This window comes from Mauremys reevesii, linkage group 16, assembly GCF_016161935.1.
Source record: "Mauremys reevesii isolate NIE-2019 linkage group 16, ASM1616193v1, whole genome shotgun sequence".
Lineage (NCBI taxonomy): Eukaryota > Metazoa > Chordata > Testudines > Geoemydidae > Mauremys > Mauremys reevesii.
Genome location: NC_052638.1, coordinates 24,946,982 through 24,968,422, shown reverse-complemented (window position 1 = coordinate 24,968,422; position 21,441 = coordinate 24,946,982). Strand labels below are relative to the sequence as shown.

The following is a 21,441-nucleotide window of genomic DNA, read 5'->3' as shown; positions in this document are numbered from 1 at the left end:
CAGAATATGTTGCTAAATAAAATTAAGTCTATTACAATTTAATTCCACTAGCAGTCCCTCTCCCTTGCAACTTTAAGTAAATCATGTTAGCACCTTGACAGTCCTGGTATTGGTGATTCAGACTTTGGCCCAATCCATTGCAATCAGCAGTAAAATTCCCATTTAGTGGAATGGGAGCAAGATTGGACTCTTCTGCAGTGCTTTGCATGTTTCTTAAACACATAATCTATTGAAATTTTAATACTGATTTTGCAGTATGTGGTACAAATGGAGTTCCCCATCAGTAGAAAAACAGCATGTTTTCATTTTCTTTGTAGTCTTTTTGGTGCATAGGACTCCACTGAAATAAAGTCTCCTTTTGGGTAAGAGAAGGCATTCACTTCCATTACTTGAAACTAATAAAGCCATCTTCCACTATTTTTTAAAACAGGCACTGCATATTTCTTCTTTGTTCCACATCCATGTCATTTTTAGCATATAAGATATAAAAATATAGTTTGGAAATGTTTACATAGAATGCAGAAGTCAAAACCCACATTTGTCATGCAATAATAGTTTATAAATTATGTTATTTAAATTGTTTGATAGTAATAAGTATTAAATGTAGGAATGTTAATGTTTTTATGTGACCCTTAACTAACTAGTTATTATGCCACAGAACACATGAAATGGATCTTCCTTCTGTTTTTTCTTATTCGGAGTTTAATAATTTTTGTGTGGTTACTAATGTGTCAATAGAAGATATTTATCCTGTAATTTTTCCATTCCTGATTAGGGAATTTTGACAGCTAAGTTAATATGCAGGTGTCACGTGTTTGTCAGACTGTTATGATTTGGTTTTACTTTTTTTAAAATATAGAGGAAGTTGCAGAATTGCTTTCATTGAGACAACAAGCTCAGGAACTGGTAGATGAAAATGATGGTTTGAAAATGACTGTCCATCGTTTGAATGTGGAATTGAGTCGCTATCAAACCAAATTCAGGCCGTTGTCCCAAGATGAGGTAATATTCCTGGTTACTGGTGCTTGTAAAGAAATATTTGGGGGTTTTGGTAGATTTTAAGGATCTGCATACCTATAGATTGCTTTAGTACAGGGGTCGGCAACCTTTCAGCAGTGGTGTGCCGAGTCTTCATTTATTCACTCTAATTTAAGATTTTGCGTGCCAGTAATATACTTTAACTTTTTTAAAAGGTCTCTTTCTATAAGTCTATAATATATAACTAAACTATTGTTGTATGTAAAGTAAATAAGGTTTTTAAAATGTTTAAGAAACTTAATTTAAAATTAAATTAAAATACAGAGCTCCCGGACCGGTGGCCAGGACCCGGGCAGTGTGAGTGCCACTGAAAATCAGCTCGCGTGCTGCCTTCGGCACACATGCCATAGGTTGCCTACCCCTGCTTTAGTATCTAGGCAGCTAGCTGATATACCAGTGTATTTTTCATGTTTTTATGTGGTTTCCAGAAAAATAAGAGATGATGTGACTATAGTACATTTATCTGACATTACTGTAATGAGACTACTCAGATATCAAAGTTAATTTTTTCCTGTGCACAGCAGGTCCTCCCGGAGGTGGGGGGGTGGGCGCAAGTGGAGCTATTTGCCCTGTGCCCCACAGGGGCCCCCACAAGAGTTTTTCGGGGGCCCCAGAGCTTCTTCTGCTCCGGGTCTTCAGCGGCGGGGGGTCCTTCCGCCCCGGGACCCGCCGCCAAAGTGCCTCTAGGCGGCCCTGGTGCACAGGAATACTGTGTTATCTATCTGCTTCATTTGTTCTATCATTTCAGAAACTGTATAGTATGCAGCCATCTCTTAGGTACAAGGGATTACTTTCCCCAATGCATAGTACAATTCATGGAAAAAGGGGAACAATGCATTTTTATTTTTAATATCTCCAATCTGTAATGTAGGGAGTGTATAAATCAGTTACTGAAAGCCCGATCCCACAAAACCTTGTGAATACTCCTTAAACATATAAGTAGACCAATTAACTTCAGTCATTTGGCCCCTGTACTGCAATCAGATCCATGCCAGCAGCCCCTTGTGCAGAGCCTCACTGACTTCATTGGGACTCAGCACAGATATAAGGATCTGCCTGCACAGATAAGATTGCAGGATAGGGGGGGCCTTAATTAGTAATGATAAGTGTATCACCATGTTACCTACTGTAGGAAGAACAGATTTAAAAAAATCCCCACTGAATTTTTGGCAGGGCCAGGGCCTGAACAGCTGGAGAGAAATTTCAAAGGAAGCCAAGACTAAGCAACAAATGTTTTTTCTTTATTTCTAGTTTATTTCTAGGCTTCAATTCAAACACTATTTCCTTCATCCATCTTAACAATTTGTAAACTCCAGACAGGCAGTATAAAACCAAACCAAACACTGTGCCTCTCTTCCCTTCTCTTCCCAGATCTTCAGGCATTAGAGGGCTCAAGATCTCCTCTGAGACTTAGAAGGATTTTGCTCCCTTCCTCCCTCTTAAGACCTAGTTCTCTGCAAGTAAGATGTTAGTTTGACACTACCACCTGCCCACTTTATTGTACTAGCTGTAGAAAGGATGGATTGGCTGAGTAGAGATTCACATTTAAATTCCAGGTCAAATGTCATCTATTCTTTCTTTTGAAACATATGAATGTAAGATCCGAGTAGTTGCATAACCCTGATTTACAAAGTAAATGTTGATACAAGAAGTCTTTTGGGCTGGAAAAAAAAAGTCTGCATTTAAAAAATATTATCCAATTGAACGACTTGACATGGTTAGCTACTCTGCTGTTCAATATACCTAATTTAAGGAAACAGTAAATTATATGCTTGCTGGCATTTCTTGTTCAGATACTTCTTCTTTATCAACTAATCATAGCTATCCATCTTTTGCAAATGCTGTAAAGCTCATTGAACTATGATTCAGACATCTATTCACTAAGCTTTTTACAGAAGAGATAAAGGCCATTTTGCAGCAGAACCACCTTGCTACCTGCTAATTCTTCCTGACAGTAAATCCTACACCTTAGCTCCCTAGAGATACTTCCATCCTTCTTACTATTTCTCAGCTAAGTCTTTTTTTTTATTGTTCATTCAAAGGATATGACTAGAATCCACTATGCATAATTTATAGCTGGTGGCAAAATCCTCAGAGTTTTTTGGTATTTGTGGTCTGAATTCAATGCTTTTGAAAGGAGGAAATAGCAAATAGATGAAAGTGGAAATAATAAGCTTTAAATATGAAGCTTCTGACAAATGTGTAGCTTTTTTTTTGTTGTAAATGGTTGTTCAATATGTGGCCTCTACTGAGACTACTACAGGAATGAAAACTAATGCTAGCTGTAATGGTAGTTGTCATGATTCACAATGTTTTTCTGTAAGTCTATAAATACAATAGTGTATTACCACTTTAAGCAGTACACAATATAACTAGGCAAACATTTAATTCCACTTATTGCTTAGATACTTAGAAAAGTGAAAGACATTGATATGGTTAAATTAGATAATAGGTCTAATCATAAAGCCTTTTGAGAACCTTTGATTGGTGCTGAGCACCATGGAAAGACTTATAAATAATCAGAAGTAAATTACAACTATTTTTTGTAAATCACACAAGCAAGTGTTAACATGGGGTAACTGAGCAAAGAGAAGTTTCACATTTATCCTTCTCAGCAGTTAGAGCACTAGCCAGGGACTTGGGAAGCCTGGGATCACTTCCCTGCTTCACCACAGACTTCCTCTCTGAATATAGGCAAGTCACCTAGTTTCTCTGTGCCTCAATTCTCCATCTGTCAAAGGGGAAGAATATTACTGTTAGGATGCAGCCTGAATGTTTATGAATGGGATGATACAACGGGGTTGCCTGCGATAGCAGGAGACTGGACTCAATGATCCAGAAGGTCCCGTACAGTTCTATGTCCTTATGTACCTCCTACCTTGTAAGGATAAATACATTAAAGATTTTGAGATTCTCAGTTACTATGATAATGGGGGCTGTATAAATTTCACGGATACATCAAAATGGCAACTTGATTTTATGCTTAATTGAAACTATGCGTGTGCTTCTGGTGGAAAATATACCCCTTTGCCTTCAGTAGAGTTTTTTTAATCCTTTTCTTATTAAAATAAACTCATGAAAGGAATGGTTTCCTCACCATGACCCATTTATGTAATGGTTCTTTTCGCACCAAAATTTACCAGTATTCCTACATTCTATTTAGAGTTCCTTTTATAATACCATACTCTTCAGACTTATCTGTATCAATCTGAGAATTTAAGATATTTATGAAAATTAAATTGAGAATTTACTAGTAAAACTAGCCTGGATTAAATTATGCTTTACATTATTTCAATAAGAATAGAAAGTCTCAGTTTTGGTGACTCTGTAAGTACTATACGTATTATCTACTTAGAAACATATGTCTGAGTATAAAGAGTCATATGGTTTGCAAGTGGACAATGCTTGAGGAATCAAAAAGCAGAAACAGTTTAATTTGAATTCCAATTTTCTAAAATTATTTTAGAATATAAAAATTGGAGGTCTGCCAGCAAAAGGGCCACCCCCTCCCTGGCTGGTAAGTAAATCAGTATTTTTACCTTTACTATATATTGGTTAATTGTTGTATTTAATCTTAGCTTTTTCTAAAATTTGTATAATTTCCAAATAAATTTGAAACAGAAATATTTAAATCTACAGAATATTCTTTGGATACTGTGCTGAGCTACTAGATGCTAGCACTTATGAGATGATGGGCATTTATTAATGTTTATACTATGATTTAAGATAGAGGGCAAAATTCAGCCCTGCAGTAAACATGTACATCTGCTATTAAAGTTATTGTGATTTATGGCCTTCATTCAAAAACACATTAGTGAGAAGTGGAAAAAATTGCTATTGTTTGATATTGTCCAATATATAATGGAATTGTGGGAACTGTTGATTAACTGTATTTTTTAAATTATTTAAGAGCTACAAAAAAGCACAGCTCAAATGACAACAAATGGCATATTTTATCCAGGTACTGCAGAGAGTATATCCTCCCTAAAGAAGAACTGCAAAATTTTATGAAAAACAATATTTTAAAAGTTGGTAAACTTAAAAGAGGAACAAAATACTTAAATTATATTTTATAAAATCTGTATATCTAATATTTAAAACAAAATGTCTCAATTTTCCAGCCAAATCCTAAATTCAAGATTTCCCCCTGAATCTTCTATATTTAGTCAAACACTTTAAATAATATAAAAAATGGAAGAAAAGTCCTTCCTCCAACTTCTTAGATGTATGGACCAGAATGCATTTATGCAGGTGCTTAATTTTAAACACATGAATAGCCTCATTGACTTCAATCCTGAATTTAGAATTTGGCAGGATAGTGAAAAAGATGCTCTTAGTTTGTAGCCATAGCACCTTGGTGTGTGGTTTTGTCAGATCTCAAACTAAGCAGGATCAAACTTTACCAATACTTGGCTTAATAATGTCCAAGGAAAACATGGACATTCTAGTTGGCCTGTGAATGCTTGCATAATCCCTGCACCATCACCTGCGCAGTGTACCAAGAGCACAAGTAATTCAAGCAAGGTGAGTGCATTGGGGTTCACTCAGTGGGAATGTGCTAAAATGGACCACACCCCTTCACAATCAGAACCCTGGAGGACTTGCTGAGTGTGAGGTCCGTTGTTTTTTAGGTAGCCAGAACAGGTTTAGGTTCACCAGTTGAGCAGTTCTTTCTCAGCTGTGGCTTTTCCTACTTACAAAAATGCCTATGAGAGCCAGAATTTAGCACACAGGCTGAACTTGCAGTGCTGAGCCATCTCCTGGGAGGTACTAAGCACTCACATTTCCCATTGAAGTTAATGGTGTTCTGAGTTTGTGAATCAATGTAAAGTGTCTTTTATAGTTCTCATTATAAGGAATTCTGTGAGCTAGTGGGTCCCTTGAAATCCCATTGAAATCACCTGCAGATGCAGTTAATGGGAGTTGAGAGCACACATCATGTAAAATCAGGCCTTTATTTTCTGCTTATAAAAATTCATCTTTTCATCAGTTTTTGCACAATCTATTGGCCTGTGTATTGTGCGGAGATCTACATTTTCAGTGTATTCATTCATTTTACTTAAACTCTGGCTTGAATCTGACTACATTAAAAGTTAAATATGGAACTAAAAAAGGAACCTAAAATATTTATAATATATTTTTGAATATATTTCCATGGATTAAAATACATTGGGTTTTTTTCTTCAGCTGGATATGAAATACTTGTCACCTCTCCTATTGGCATATGAAGACAGAATGCGAGAAAAGGAGGATTTAAATCTTGCACATGAGGCAAGTTGGCAAATAATTAAAAAAATTAACAGTAGAGTGGAAATAAATAGGAACACATCACAAACTGTTGAAATCCTTAAAGGGATCTTGTCAAAGCTGTTGGAGGCCTAAAATTAGAACTAGCTTTGCTCTGATTTTTGGCCTGCATACACATTACACCATCTGTTTTTTCTGCCTGCTTTCTCTGTTTTGTTTTTGTGAGCTGGCAGAGCATTGAGATGTACAAGAATTGTCCTTTTCAGGGTGAAAACCAGAGTAAATAGACTTTGTGTGGAGGTCTCAACCGTAGTTTGGGAAGGAAAGAATTCACCTTTGCAACCAATAGGGAAGACTGTAAGGTTGCATTGCAGCCCCTACTATTCAAACCAGAGGTTTTAATAGTGACCACTGCCTTCTTCCACCCTCTCTGGTAGGGTTGCCAGGCGTCTGGTTTTCGACCGGAATGCCCGGTCGAAAAGGGACCCTGGCGGCTCCAGTCAGCTGCTGTTAAAAGTCCAGTTGGCTGCATCAGCCGGCTCTGCATGGCTCCTGGAAGCGGCTGACATGTCCCTCCAACTTCTAGGCGCAAAGGTGGCCGGGGGGCTCCGCTTGCTGCCCCTGCCTACAGCACAGGTGTCACCCTGAGCGGTGGCTCCACAGTTCCCATTGGCCAGGAACAGCAGCCAATGGGAGCTGCGGGGGCAGTGCCTGTGGACGGGAGCAACGCGCAGAGCCCCCTGGCTGCCCCTGCACCTAGGGACTGGAGGGACATGTCGGCTGCTTCCAGGAGCCTCCTGAGTTACCGGTAAGTGCTGCCTGGAACCCGCACCCCAAACACCCCCTCCTGCATCCCAACCCCCTGCCCCAGCCCTGAGCTCCCTCCCACACCCAAACTCCCTCCCAGAGCCTGCACCCTCACCCTAGCCCTGAGTCCCCTCCCATATTCTGAACCCTTCGGCCCCAGCCCAGAGCCCCCTCCTGCACCCCAAACCCCTCATCCCTGGCCCCACCCCAGACCCCGCACTCCCAGCTGGAGCCCTCACCTCCTCCTGTACCCCTACCTCCTGCTCCAGCCCAGTGAAAATGAGTGAGTGAGAGTGAGCAACAAAGGCAGAGGGGATGGAGCGAGCAGGGATGTGGCCTTGGAGAAAGGGTGGGGCAGTGGGTGGGGCAAGGTTGTTCATTTTTCTGCAACCCTACTCTCAGGGAGAATTCTTGGCCACTGAATCTATTGAAAACGGTGACTGGTTAATTTAGAGAGAGGACAGAACCCACCTCTGCAATGGACACAAGTTGCAAAGCTTTCCTGTGCATCTGCTGTGTTCATTCCTCTCTACAACAAGATATTTTGGGTCATCTGCAAGGAAATAAATTTCAGCCTCAGAGCAAAAGTCTTGTATCTTTCAATATTCTTCTTCCTCACAAGGATGAAGTTGTTAAGCAGAACAGAAGATACCTAGGGCTCTGTTCTTGTAAATTCACCATAATATATTTCCATAATCAAGTATACTGAAAATTAATTAATAGCATCATCTGGTAACTCCAATAAACCTCCATTATTCGGGAGGTTATAATTTGGCTATTTCATAAGACCTGAAGCCAAAACCTCTCTCTCAGGTTTTTTTGTTTTTATTATTATTATTTTTTAACAGAAAATGCATGTATTTTATACCAAATTATATTTAAATCAGTTAAGCAATTTTCAATGTAGGTATGGATATGCTTCCTTCAGCAGCACTGACACTAACAGACTGAGTTAAAGATGGGCAGTCAAGTAAACTTGCTATTCTTACATGCATGATATAAACACACTCAGATATAAGTTAATAAAATATTTCTTACAGCATGAAGCTAAAGCAAAATATGTATATTTTGATATTTTTATGTGAATTTATTTGTATTTCAGGAGGACATGAAGAAGTTTAGGATACGAGTTGAAGAATTGGTGAAGGAGAATGAACAACTGCACCAGCAATTAAATAAAAATAGTTCCATTACCCTGAAGGAATGGCAAGTGGATTTTGTTTGTATTTATTAGAAATTAGTGAAAAAGTACTCTTATTATACTACTCTTATACAAACAGACTTTTAAGAGCATATAAACATGACGGGTGAAATCCTGGCTCCATGTAAGTCAATGGGAGTTTGATTTTGAAACGTAGTGCCTTAATGTCAAATGCTCAATACCAGTAGGAAAGATTTTGTACATTTGATACATGTTAGTTAAGATCTGTCCAATGTACAAATCTTCATGATATCTGTGAACTTTCTAGGACAATAGATCAGAATGATTTTTAGTCTCTTTGATCTAATTTGAAGTAAACTTCATATCCCAAAAGAGAAGAGAGTCAGTGTACACTAACCATTTATCTATAAAACTCTCAAATGTTTTAATCAGTTAATGTACTAATCTTAAAATCAAGTAAAGTACGTTTAATTAAAAAATTATTCAACTTTACCAGAATTGACCATTTCTGTTGCACTGCTTCTGTCCTCATTCATTACAAATGCTCTCCACCTGTGGAATTTGGAGGCTATCCCGCGTTGTTGCTGGTTGTTCCCCGACTAAGCTCTGCCCTTCAGCTCAGGCCACCCAGATTTTCTGTCTTTGGTGGTAGAACAAGTTTGCGATTCAGTTTCTTCCAACCATTTTGTTTTAAAACCTTTTATTTTGTTTTGTGCAGTTGCAATTTATATCCCCTCAGATTGGGTAAATAGCAACATGGCGATTATAACCATTTGGATCTGCTGCTTCAGCACCTACTTTCTGGACTTCTCTGCTCCCACTCAGGCATGCATGTCAGAACTGTCCTGCAAACACCTGGCTTAAATCCAAGTGGTGTTCCCTGTGTGAGCCAGCATTTACAGGATTTACAGAGGATCACTTGTGCCCTTCCTGTACCCAGCTAGCTGACCCTCATATTGCACATTGCCAGGGTATGGTGCTCAGAGTCAGACTGGCATGTCAGTTCCCCACTGCCCCAAGGAACTGGGACTCCAATGCAAACAAGCCTCTTCAGGAGCTTCTGAGCTTTTGGTAAAAGAGTCTAAGAATGAAGAAAAAGTTATCTGGCCAACTCAGGGGGTAAGTCTCACAACAAATCTGGAATGGAATGGGAATCATGGAAAGGATCCAGAGTCTGTTTCCTGTCCCCTCCTCCAGAAACCAAAGTGGGTCTCCCACTCCCTAGGGGAAGAAGCAGGACTCCTCCACAGCTCCTCTTCCTCCCACTGGAAATTGGGGGGTTCTCAGGATACTCAAGGGGAAGTCTTGCAAATCCCAGAGAGTCTGGGTCCCAAAGAGGAAAAAAACAAATGTGTCTTTTGCAAGGCAGCAATTAATATTGTTAACGAATAAGTGGGATGAAAATTAGGGGTTAAATCTCTTCTCTATTCCCTTCTCCCCCTCAGGGAGTGTTTGCTGGGGCTTTTGACTCCATTAACAGAGAGACTCTGTAGAAGGCACTCAAGTGATATGGTTTTATCAGCAAGTTGATTCAGATACTGCAGAGTCTGTATGGCAATATGTCAGTGGTTCCCAAACTGGGGTTCGCGAAATATTACAGGGGGTTCTCGGGAAAAAAATTCCCTAATGGTGGACAGAGCTGTCCCTAGGGACACTGGGCAGCATAGGGCCAGCAGCCCGGAGCCCCTGGACTTCCAAGAGCTAAGCAGATCAAAGAAAGCATATCTATCACACTGAGGAGATTTAAACTTCAAGACTCCTTATAGGAAACGGAAAGGGAGGTGAATATTTTTTGCTGTTTTTAAAATTAAATAGGCAGCTAGTATTGTTTTTAAAATTATTATGAAGAACAAGTTTAAGCTTTGTTGTAACGTGCACTGTTTGCCTGGCTGCTCAAGACCTGAATGCTTGTGTAGGAGGAACTCTGAGTTGGCTTCTTAAATCCCTTCCTGCTGTTTCACATCTGATACTCCTTGATGAAACATAGGAGCCTTGTCTTATAACAGGCTCATTCAAAGTGATACAAGCTACGAAAGTGAGATCTTGGAAGAGTGTTGCCGTTTTCATAATGTAATAAAAATACTGTAATGATAAATAATAATTAATACTGAATAGTGTATAATAAGCATGTCATAAAAACAAATTTTATATTTCCAAGATTACTACTTTTATAATTTATACTTAGGTATAGGAGAAAAACCCTGGAAATATTCATTTTTAGGAGGGGGTTCGCGAGACTTGATGTGTTAGTGAACGGGGTTCACAGGCTATTAAAGTTTGGGAACCACTGCAGTATGTGTTAGCGGCTGATATGATATGTATTAGCAGGGATATGTACTCAGTCCAGTACTTTTTGCTCTATATGTAGAAAAACATTTTGTCTAACTCCCTTAGTAGCATTTGTGGAGGCTGCAAAATGTTGGGGCAAATTATCAGTCAACTTGACTTTGCAGACAATATATTGATAATGCCTGTGGAGGAATACAACCAAGAAGCAGCAACTAACCTGTACATAACAGCCAGAGAATGGGGATTAAACACGAATGAACAAACCATCAAACTAATGGTAACATCAAGAAACAGGCTAAACTAGACATTATGGTGTAGACATTAAACAAGTAGACAGTTTCTCCTACTTGTGTTCCATCATAACCTATGACAACTGCTGTGAAGATGAATGACATCAAAAAGCAGATAGCTACTTCCAGCAGAATGTTTGCATTCCTGAATAAAAATGTTTGTAACCTTAAATGAGTATCTAGAAAAGCTAAAGACAGATAATATTCAATTCTCATTGTACTCACATTACTTTATGAGTGTGAAACATGGGTACTGACAATGCATCTGGAGCAGAAGCTTCAAACATATTTTAGGTGTGACAAAGGCTAGATAGGCTAAGAAATTATGACATCTATAGAAGACTAAAAGTGCAGTGTGTGACTACAGTCATTACAAGGCAACAACCACAATGGCTTGGCCATGGTAGGGGGTTATTCTAGCAACAACTGCCTAAGACTGTTTTCTGTGGAAGAGTGCAAGGAGAGAGAAGCAGTGGACATCCAAGGAGACAGTGGTATAATATGGTATATAAAACCATCCAGTCAGCACCCCAACAAGCTCAAATCGTGGCTCAAAACAGATATGGATGGAATCTACTCATAATATCAGCCCTACTGAACCTTGGTGTTGGGAGAAAAGAGATGATGATCTATACAAGAACCACACTGCTTTTATCATGAGGGAAAGAATATTCTTATAGCTCTAGAAACCTCTCTGTTTAAAGTAAGTTCTCTCTTTCTACAATTCTTGGAATCTCATCATTTTGTTGTACCCTTGAAAGGTTGTGGCATAAAATGGGCATTCCTAGAACTGTAAAGTGGAGTACATATGCTAACTGTACCCTGTTCATCTCATTTTATCCAAAATGCCAAGGCCCTAAGTCTCAAAGTTGCTACAGGCAAGATGTGAAAATCCTGCACCAGTTGGCATTCTAGGTATCTGGGAAACTATTCACAGCAGTCCCTAGAGGCACTGATGGAGAATGTATGAGCCTCATCTGAAAAAGTTTGCAAAGTTTCCATTCCTTTGGAGATTCATCCTTTTGTAGGAAGTTGCTACTGGGTTGGTTCCCACATAACTCCTTTGCTTACGAAGTTCTTGCTTTATTGGGGGGGTGGGGGTGGGGAGAGACTTCCATGCCTGCCTGCAATTCTACTATAAAACTCTACTTATCCTTTCCCTCCCTGCTTCTAGGATTTCTTGCTTGCTACTTCCCTTTAGTAATGAATGAGGAAAGAAACTGTGCAACAAAATGAGAAATGTCTTACCTGGTAATTTTTTCCCCCCTGTTAGCAGCTCTCTCTGAATTCAACCCACTCTACTAGTCTGGTTAATGACCAGAATATAAATTGTCTCTAAAGGGAGACATAGACATATATTGTCTTAAGGCTAATTTAATACATTATATCAAGTTTTCTTAATGCTAATAATTAGTTGTTGGAGTGTTTTTACCACTGTGGAAGAACTCTTCTGGTGGCCAGAGATGAAGGGCAGAGCTTAGTCCTAGAACCACCAGTAATAACATTGTACCACCTCCGAATTCCACAGGTGGGGGGCACTAGCCCATTAGCAGGGACTTCAGAAATGTAGGGACTTTAGAAATCTCAAGGGATTTGGCTGTTCCCCAAATTTCAGAAGTCGTTGGAAAAAAACTGCTAGCAACATAATCCCACCTTCATATGAGTAGCAAAATATTGGGGAGAGGGAGGCAATTTTTATTATCTAGATTTCCCCACCAGATTTAGAATGATTTTGTCCACCATTGGTCTAATTTGCCAATCACAACTGTAGGAATCTTGAGGACAGCTATGATCATTGGTGCATTCTTGTGTGGTCAGACCCCAGCTTCATATTTTAAGGTCAAATGATTAGTGGCCACCAGGATGTGTTTCGGGCATCCACAAGCAACCTAATCCAAACATGTTGCAATTAAATTCATGAACATTCACACTACATTTATATGATATAGTTAGACAAGAATGGGAGTATAGAATATATCTACACTGAAATCAGAAGTGTGACTGCCACGTGTGTAGACATATCTGACCTAGCTTTGATTTAGCTATCTATCTCAAATAACAATAGCATTGAAGCTGCAGCAGCACTGTCTAGCCGCTTGATTACATACCCAGGTCCTGTGTGGCCTTCTACAGCCTGTGTTGCTGCGTACTCATAGTCTTTTTGACATAGTCATTTTGCACACTCTGCTCGTGTATTGTAAAAGACAATATTATCAAGCTGTGCATACTTCAACACTCTATATATGATAAGGCTACATTTTTCTTGTTTTGGTCACATCTATAAACTTTTGTTAATATTGATATCATTGATAACTGTTAGCCCTCTATCTTATGACTGGGTAAAGTTAAGCTAATTGATTTGGTGGTTGCTTTAATCAAGATTTTGTATGATATCAGGTGGTCACAAACAAATGAACTGCATCTTATTTGTCTTCAAAGTGTCCACATTTCTTATATCTCTGCTTGCATCCTGGACAATACTTCTCTACTTTTCCAGCTATCACATCAGAACACAAATAGTTCCTTAGACTTTTCCTAACAGCAAAAAGACTTGTATTTGCTTCCTAGAAGGCTATATTAATGCCTAGTATAGAGCAAAGGGTCAGTTGTATGCTAGAGGTAGCTAAGATTAGACGGCTTTCTTTTCTGAGTCCCATAAATAGCTTTTATATGACTAGCGCTGGCAACTATTTCTAGATCTATAAGCTGTGAACTGATGACTTAGCAAGTCCTAAGAAATATGTTATGTGATCCAGTATTAAGCATTTGGCTATCCCCTCCTTCATGCACTTGGCACAAATGAGAGCCCTCTGGCTTTAATTCAAATATACGTTATCACAGTTCAGGGCAACTGTACCTTTATACCCACTCTGTGGTCCCTCAAGGGCACCAACAAGCTCCCACATAACTCTCACTAAACATTTATTCTTAAGGGGAAAGCATTACTGAGAAAACTTTAAAACAATAAAAGAACTCACATGCATGCTGAAAAGCTTACCAGAAGTCACACCAACTCCAACCTCAGGCTCTGGTAGATGTCAGTCCTTCAAAACCCATAGCTGGGTTTTCCTGTGATTACAAGTTCATAACTGTTTCAGATTCTGAACAAGAACAATCATGAATAGGTCAGTCTTTCCTTTATACAGCTTGGGCCTTTGATCATGGCCTCATGTAGTAGGTGAACAGCAGACAATGGCTCACTCCTCAGGGGCATAGCTTCAAAAGATTGGGTTTCTGCATAATCGTGGTGAGTGTGGAGAATTTGCATTCACCGCCCCCTAAATATTCCCCAGGAAAACCACTTACCATGTTTTCTTCCAAGAGTCCATTCTTGTCTGGCACATTGTTCAATATAGTCCTCTGAGCCCGCAGGTCATGCATCTATCACATCTCCTTTGAGAGGCTACATACAATCCCAGACCACAATACATAAACTATCCATTTAATATAATGAACCCCAAAGATACTTACATTTAATTCAATAAGGTCTTTCAGGGATATTCAGGAAATTACCATATCTTTCACATACACATTTTTTTTTCTGCATTGTCGTTGCATTTCCCTCTTCATTCATATTTTGTTTCAACATTCTAGAAAGTAAAACCTACTTTTAAGGAGGTATTTTCATATGAAAATGACATTGTAATGTAATAATTTCACTCTAATAACCTTAAAGTAATCTGGGTTCAGTCATTATCTTCAGTAAGCTTCTTGAACAGAAGGCTGCAAATACCAGTCTAAAATTAATGTAAGGTTCATTTCATTGTCTTCTTTTAATTATTTAACTTACTAATGTTTGAGTGGTACATTATTTCTAAATCAATCATCATCATAGGCAGCAGCTGCAAACTCAGGCAAAGCTGGTTTTGGAAGAAAATGGAGTGTTGATGGAGCAACTTGAAATTCAGCAGGCTAAAGCAAAGGAGAGTTACAACCAACATCTTCAGGAAGGTAAGATACTTCAATTGCTACTTACTTTGACTGTACTATTTGAAGTACTGGGGATGGGCCGGCATAGGCCTGCCCAAAACTAAAGGCCCCTCCCCGTCAATTAATGAGGAAGATCCACTGGACTCAGGCATCAGTTGAATATGGAAGACAGCAAATGAATCAACAGGAGTAGAGTGAGGTCTGAGGTAAAGAATCAGGGATCCGGAGGAGGATACCGAGCAGAGAACCCTGGACAGTGCTCACTGTTCCTCAGAGGCATCTAGGGAGTCAGTGGACACTGTCCAGAGGAACTCTGCCTGGATTTGTGAATGGACAAGGGAATGGAAATAGACCCCACAGTTGCAAAACATTACCCTGTCCAGCTTTCTCCTGGTGTAATGGATGGCTGTCTTGGCCAGCACTGGAAGAAGGTTAATGAGGAGGTCTTGCAACTTTGTGAGGCCATGACTGGGGTGTGAGTGGATTACTTGGATTGTAGCAGAGATAGTACTGTAGCACTATTTTAATTAATACATGCCTAAAAGCACCATTAAGTCAAAATAATATAATTACAATCAATATCCAAGTTATTTCCCTTGCAGACATTATGTAATACATACTGTCTTGAACCAAAATGTGTTAATCAGAAGTCACTTTCTCTACTGGAAATAGTGACCAGAAGTGTAAAATAATGTTTTATTTATGTATAAAAGTATGTTTTGTAATTTTAGAATGCTTTTAGCTTTATGTAGTATTAAATATGTTAAACACAGTCTGATCTTATTTAAACATTGTATAAGATAAATCATTTGGAGTCTGTGTGATTTTATTTTCTGTTTTGTTGGTAATGTTCATTGCTTTACAATAGTTAATTATCTAAAAAATAACATTATTGATTCCACTGGTTTTTATAACTTACCTTGCTTAAAATTTCATGACATCTTTTACAGTCGAGGAATCAAGCCCACAACATACACAGTTTAATTCAGATTTGTTCTCCTTAATTGGTGGTTGATTTCATAACATTAATTACATGCAAGGAAGAAAACAAAGTGTAAGAGCGAAAAGATTCTAGATAAAGAATCATTCTGCTACTTTTGGTGTATTATTATACCAGCAAAATCCTATGAACATTTAGAAACTTTTAACAGGATCTAAAGGAAAAAAAACCACCTTAAAATATGTTGTAGTTTAAAACCCGAATATAAAAAGCCACACTTTTAAGTAAAATCATTTTGAAAGTATGGAAATTCAGTTTAATGCACCCAGAAAAATCTTAACTGTGTTCCACAAACCCTACATTTTCTATTGAAGGTATGATTGCAAAAATGTGACAAGTATCCTAGTATAGTAGCTATTTGCCATGTATAACACAACTTGGATGTGTCACTGAGATTCCTTGAACCTAGGAAGGAATCTTGTAGGTGAACACAGATGACCATGTAATTTACCTGAGGATATTAAAGGATATTAATTTTTGGCTATGTACATTTTAAGGAACACCCACCACTTACATTATAGGGTAGGGATGGGCAAACTTTTTGGCCGGAGGGCCACATTGGGGTTGCAAGACTATATAGAGGGCCAGGTAGGGAAGGCTTTGGCTCCCCAAACAGCCTGCCCCGCCCCCATCTGCCCCCTCCGACTTCCCATCCCCTGACTGCCCCCCTGCGAGCCCCTGACCCATCCAATCCCCCCTTCTTCCTGTCCCCTGACTGCCCCAATCCACACCCTCGCCCCCTGACAGGCCCCCGGGACTCCCACGCCTATCCAGCCCCCTCATTCTCAGTTCCCTGACCATGCCCCCCCCCCAACATCCGCCCCATCCAATCGCTCCCTGTTCCCTGACTGCCCCCCAGATCCTTGCGCTCCCCCCCTCCTTACCATGCCAGAGCCAACCATGCTGCTGCGCTGCCCAGCAGGAGCGGTGGGCCAGAGCGCTGGTGGCGCAGGGAGCTGAGGCTGCGGGGAAGGGGAGACAGCAGGGGAGGGGCCGGGGGCTAGTTTCCCCGGCTGGGAGCTCAGGGGCCAGGCAGGACTGTGCCACGGGCTGGATGTGGCTCGTGGGCCGTAGTTTGCCCACCTCTGTTATAGGGTATATATTACTGAAGTTAGAGGCCATATTGGTGTTCCTCCTTTGACTTCTCAGAGAGCCATGAGAAAAGTAAAATCCTAAAGTCCCTTGGCTTCTGTGCTTTAGTTGAATTGGCTTTCAGAAATCCACAGTCTTGGGAAATTTGTGTGTATACTGGTAACATTGAAGAGGTCTTAACTCATGGGCTACAGTACTAACTGTATAAAATCTGCACCTGGCATATGAAACTTTTGAAGTCTCCATGCAGAGTTTGGAACTCCACAGGGCTGCTAATATTCATAGCAAGTGTTTTTAAATTTAAAAAAAATATCATTCATTCCATAACTCAAAGTTACTAAAAAAGGTACCAGTCCTCACCAAGACCAACAGATTCAAACTGATTTGAAGTTTCTAGGCCAAACTGTTCTGGGGTTGTGACGAGCCAAAATACATCAAGAAAATATCCAAGAAGTGAACAGCTTTTATATATATATATATATATATATATCCAGGAAACTAACAAATAATGCCCCCCTCTGCCCTGACATAAGAACATACACATGGAATTTCAGGTGGGTTGGTTGAGGTTTAGTTTTAGCCAAGGCAGAAGTTACTGAAAACTCAGATATAGAACAAGGATTTTCTCTTTGTTCTTAACTGTGGATAAGACTAGTATCTTGATAAACTGCTTGACAGATAGCAGAAGCCATAGGATAAAAGTGCAATACTTAATTTGACAAGTCAAGCAACGGTTGGTCCAGTGCTTAATGCAGCTATTAAATTATGTCCTATTGTTTTAATTAGAATTTTGACTTGATTTGTGGATTAGTTCTGTTGTGTCAACAGTTTTTTTTTCACCCCCCATGAAGTTTCAAAATTGACCAAACAGCTAATGGTTTTGGAAGCTAAGAAACAGAGCCAGGAAGAGGAGATATCAGAGAATCAGAAGCAGCTGAAGTCTTTATGCTCCACATGTGAAGAACTGAAAGCAAATCTGAATGGCAGAGTAACAGCAGAGGAGCATGTTGCTTTGGTAAATGCATTAAGAAGGTATGGGTCTATATACTGTATACAGACAAGTGGTGTGAAAGGCCCCAATCCTGCAAAGTATCCACACGAGCAGGCTCTTATACCCATGCAGATCCCTTTGCTGCACCAGGACCCAATCACCAGTGTTCTTTTCCATCAAGATCCATATGTTATTAAGGTAGCTGGCAGAGTACAAAGAAGGTAGAGCAATACTATTTTAGAAAACTGTTAAGTTAATTTTTTAGGCTGATAAAAACATAGGGGGAAATCTGGTTCCATTAAAATCAATGGGCATTTTGCCATTCAGTTCACAGAACCAGGATTTCACCCATATTTATACCTAGATAAAACAGCATGTAAACTAAAACAAAAAACGCACCTTAGCCAAACAAAAAAAAAAAATCCCCCCCAAGAGGAAACATTTAAAAATTATATTTTTAGAAAACAAATGTCATTACCGGTAACACTATGGACAATTAAAACTGAATTTAAAAATCCTAATGTATTTTTGACTATTCCCATTGCTTGATTATATTTTAAAAATTCACTCAGCTTAGGTTCTCATGCCCTAGCACAAAGATGCAAATTTGCATTGTAAATACTGAAGTCTTTTTGTTATAAGAAAACTGCTTTATTGGAAATAAGATAATTCATATTAACATTTGTAATAACCTTAAAAGCTGTTTTCCTTATTTCTGAATTGTTTTCAATTTCTTGTTCCCTTCTTTGGTGGCAAATGTATAAAATATACTCAGATCTCAAACTGAAAACACTATTGTTCTCCATTTTCCACAATTTCAAGTATGAGAGATCAGAACAAAACACTAAGCAATGCCAAGCACTACAGTACAACAGATTGGGAAAAACAAATCTGATGTGTCAATTAAATGTCCATTCCTATTTATAAAATCTTGAAAGTCTAGCAAGATACCACATAAAGAATAAACAAAAGTTAGCAATAAACGTGTCATGCCCAACAGTCTATAATATTTCAGGTAGCCAACCCATACTCTAGGGGAAAGATACAGCTAAACTTAAAAGGTCCTAGGAGCACATCACTTTGATAAATCCAGTCTGATGAAACAACATGTCTGAATCAAATAAGCCTCTGGTGAAAAGTAAAAAGCTTTTACTTTTTTCTTCTGGTGCAGAAACATTTCTTCTCCTTCCATTCACTAAGATTTAGTTTTTAATAATAAAAATGAAATATATCAGAACTTTAAACTACAAGACAGTGAAGGGATTTAAAGTGGATTGTAGCTAACTAACCATCAGTGTGTTTTAAATTTATGTATCTCAGTTTCTTATAAAAATGCATGCTAAGCTATTTTAATGAACCGAGAACGGTTTTACTACTTCCTGCCTCCACCATGAAAATATGTTCTTTGCTTGATGGCCTGTGATATTTTATGGCATGATTTGAGTTTTAAAGGACATATTTAAGAGAGAATGTTAACTTTCTACCTCAGATTGTCTAGAACTTAATTCATTATGTTTTATGACATTCAGCTGAGTTATTTTTGCTCAAGACTAGGTATGATGGAAATGTATTAATCTCTTGGCATAGCACATTTTTACCTTTGAGAGTAATCCATTGACAGGCTTCCTGCACTGCTGGTCATGCAGTTTTAGTGGTGGTTATTTGAGTTACCAGTAAAACCAAATACCAGGAAGAGGATACATTTTGACTATATAGCATACATATAAATCCTATTTAGGGTTGCCAGTACACGTCTTTCCATTGAGTAATTGCATTGGCATTATGCTTTGTTGGCCATCTGACTTGTAGCAAAGTTTTTAACATCCGTATCTTTGACACCTAAGTAAAATGTAAGCTAAAATAATAATATACTGTCAAATATGTAACTTGTCCATTTTCTCAGTGAAATAGATCTTTGATACCCATTTTATATTGTGTTTTTCTGCAGTCAGTTGCAACAGGAACAGGAAAAGCAAAGTGCTGAGCTGCAAGATCTAATGGAAAGACTAGCATCATTGCAAGCACAGAAAAAGAGCCTGCTCTTAGAGAAAAATGACCTAGTTGCTGAAAACAAGATCCTGGAAGCTGAGCTGAAAATGGCACAAAAGACAAATAGGTTTATCTATTTCCTTTTCTTCTTCATTGGGTATCTCCTTCCACCGACACTAAAATTTAAAAAAACAAAGTAATATCTCACTGAAAAAATATTCTTGGCCCACGACCCCTACAGCCCACTCCAGACACATGAAGTCTTATTGCTGCCAATTAAGTATATTCTCTAAAATGTGTGCGTCTTTCCAGTGAAATATGATTTAACTTCTGTATTACCTATACAGGCCTGATGTTTAATATGTTAGCCAAATAATTGTAATGTATAATTTTCATGCACAATTACCATGACTGCACTGAGAAAATGCATGTGAAAATTATAATTAGCCAATTATCTGATTCAGGTAAGCAATCACAGTAATTGTAGGCATATTGTAAAGCTAGAAATTAAGCCCAATATTCAAACATTTCACAAGTAAAAAAGGAATATTGTCATAGAATGTAAGTACCTACCTCAGTGCAGCAGGTATTATGCAGAACTATAAAAAACAACAAAAGTATATGTGTATCGTCAACTTATAGTAGACTATTGTGGCGGACTGTGTGTAATGGACTGGACAGAATGTCAGAGAACCTAGGAAAATAATAAAATCTCCAGGATGTGAACAAATGAAATTTAGGAAAAATATGCAAGACAAATATGGGTCAGATTTGCTGGGTCACATGCCGCGATGCTTTTTGCAAGCACAACAGAACATGCAAAAATATGATTGGAATAATGTTATTTTGAAATGTTCATATTTTTTGAACCATCAGCTAAAAAAAAGTGTTGTAATTATGCTGGATTACCCTTGTATTGCACCGTGTGCAGCATGAATTTCTAGCTATCATGTGTCACAAGATATTTCTCGGAATGATTATTTGTTATGATCACATGCTCCATCAAATCAGGAAAGAATACAAGGTGGTCACAGGCCATGATGCTTGTGGTACCCAGGCATCCTGAGCCAGTTCATATCTGAAAAAATATTTGATTATTTTTTAGGTCTTTAATAAAAGTAGATAAATTGTCAGATTGCATATGATGAGTTAATGAATAATAAACACTGGTAAATTATTCAGTGTTATGGAAGAGTTTATTGTTCCATACTGAACAAACTTCTTTTATATGATACCCATGAGATAAAGCTATTTCAGTGAACAAGAATTTTTTAAAATATTTATAATGCTGGGAGCATCTTTTTATATCCATGTTAGAAAGTTTTCACTGTATTTGCTAGTCATTCAGATAGTTCAGTAGTACTCATTGCTTGAAACAAAACAGCCAAAAATGAGAGGATATAGAGGTTTGGTCTTCCTGTAAACTGACAAAGATGATGTAAGATTTTTTTTTAAAGGTCTAAGGTTAGATTATTGACCTTTTATATTTAAAATCATCTTGTTTCAGAATCTTTCCTTACATGTGATTTGACTCGTAAGACAATACCGTTTAAAAGCTAATGTATGCATAAAAACAATGTTTTAAAATTGTTATACAGTAGTTTAG

The 21,441-nt window shown here is 38.5% G+C and overlaps 1 protein-coding gene across 7 annotated transcripts in view; it reads left to right on the top strand.

Moving 5' to 3' along the window:
• CEP89 (centrosomal protein 89) overlaps positions 1–21,441 on the top strand; it is a 113,315-nt gene that overhangs the window by 31,036 nt on the left and 60,838 nt on the right. For all 7 annotated transcript variants that reach the window (XR_005588956.1, XM_039503508.1, XM_039503504.1 and 4 more), the window contains exons 9-15: positions 860–1,002; positions 4,505–4,555; positions 6,226–6,309; positions 8,195–8,298; positions 14,669–14,784; positions 17,707–17,887; positions 19,795–19,962. Coding sequence is in view for 6 of the 7 variants with exons in the window: in XM_039503508.1 (XP_039359442.1) it covers positions 860–1,002; positions 4,505–4,555; positions 6,226–6,309; positions 8,195–8,298; positions 14,669–14,784; positions 17,707–17,887; positions 19,795–19,962 (847 nt within the window). In the remaining variant the exon portion in view is untranslated. The remainder of the gene's footprint in view (positions 1–859; positions 1,003–4,504; positions 4,556–6,225; positions 6,310–8,194; positions 8,299–14,668; positions 14,785–17,706; positions 17,888–19,794; positions 19,963–21,441) is intronic.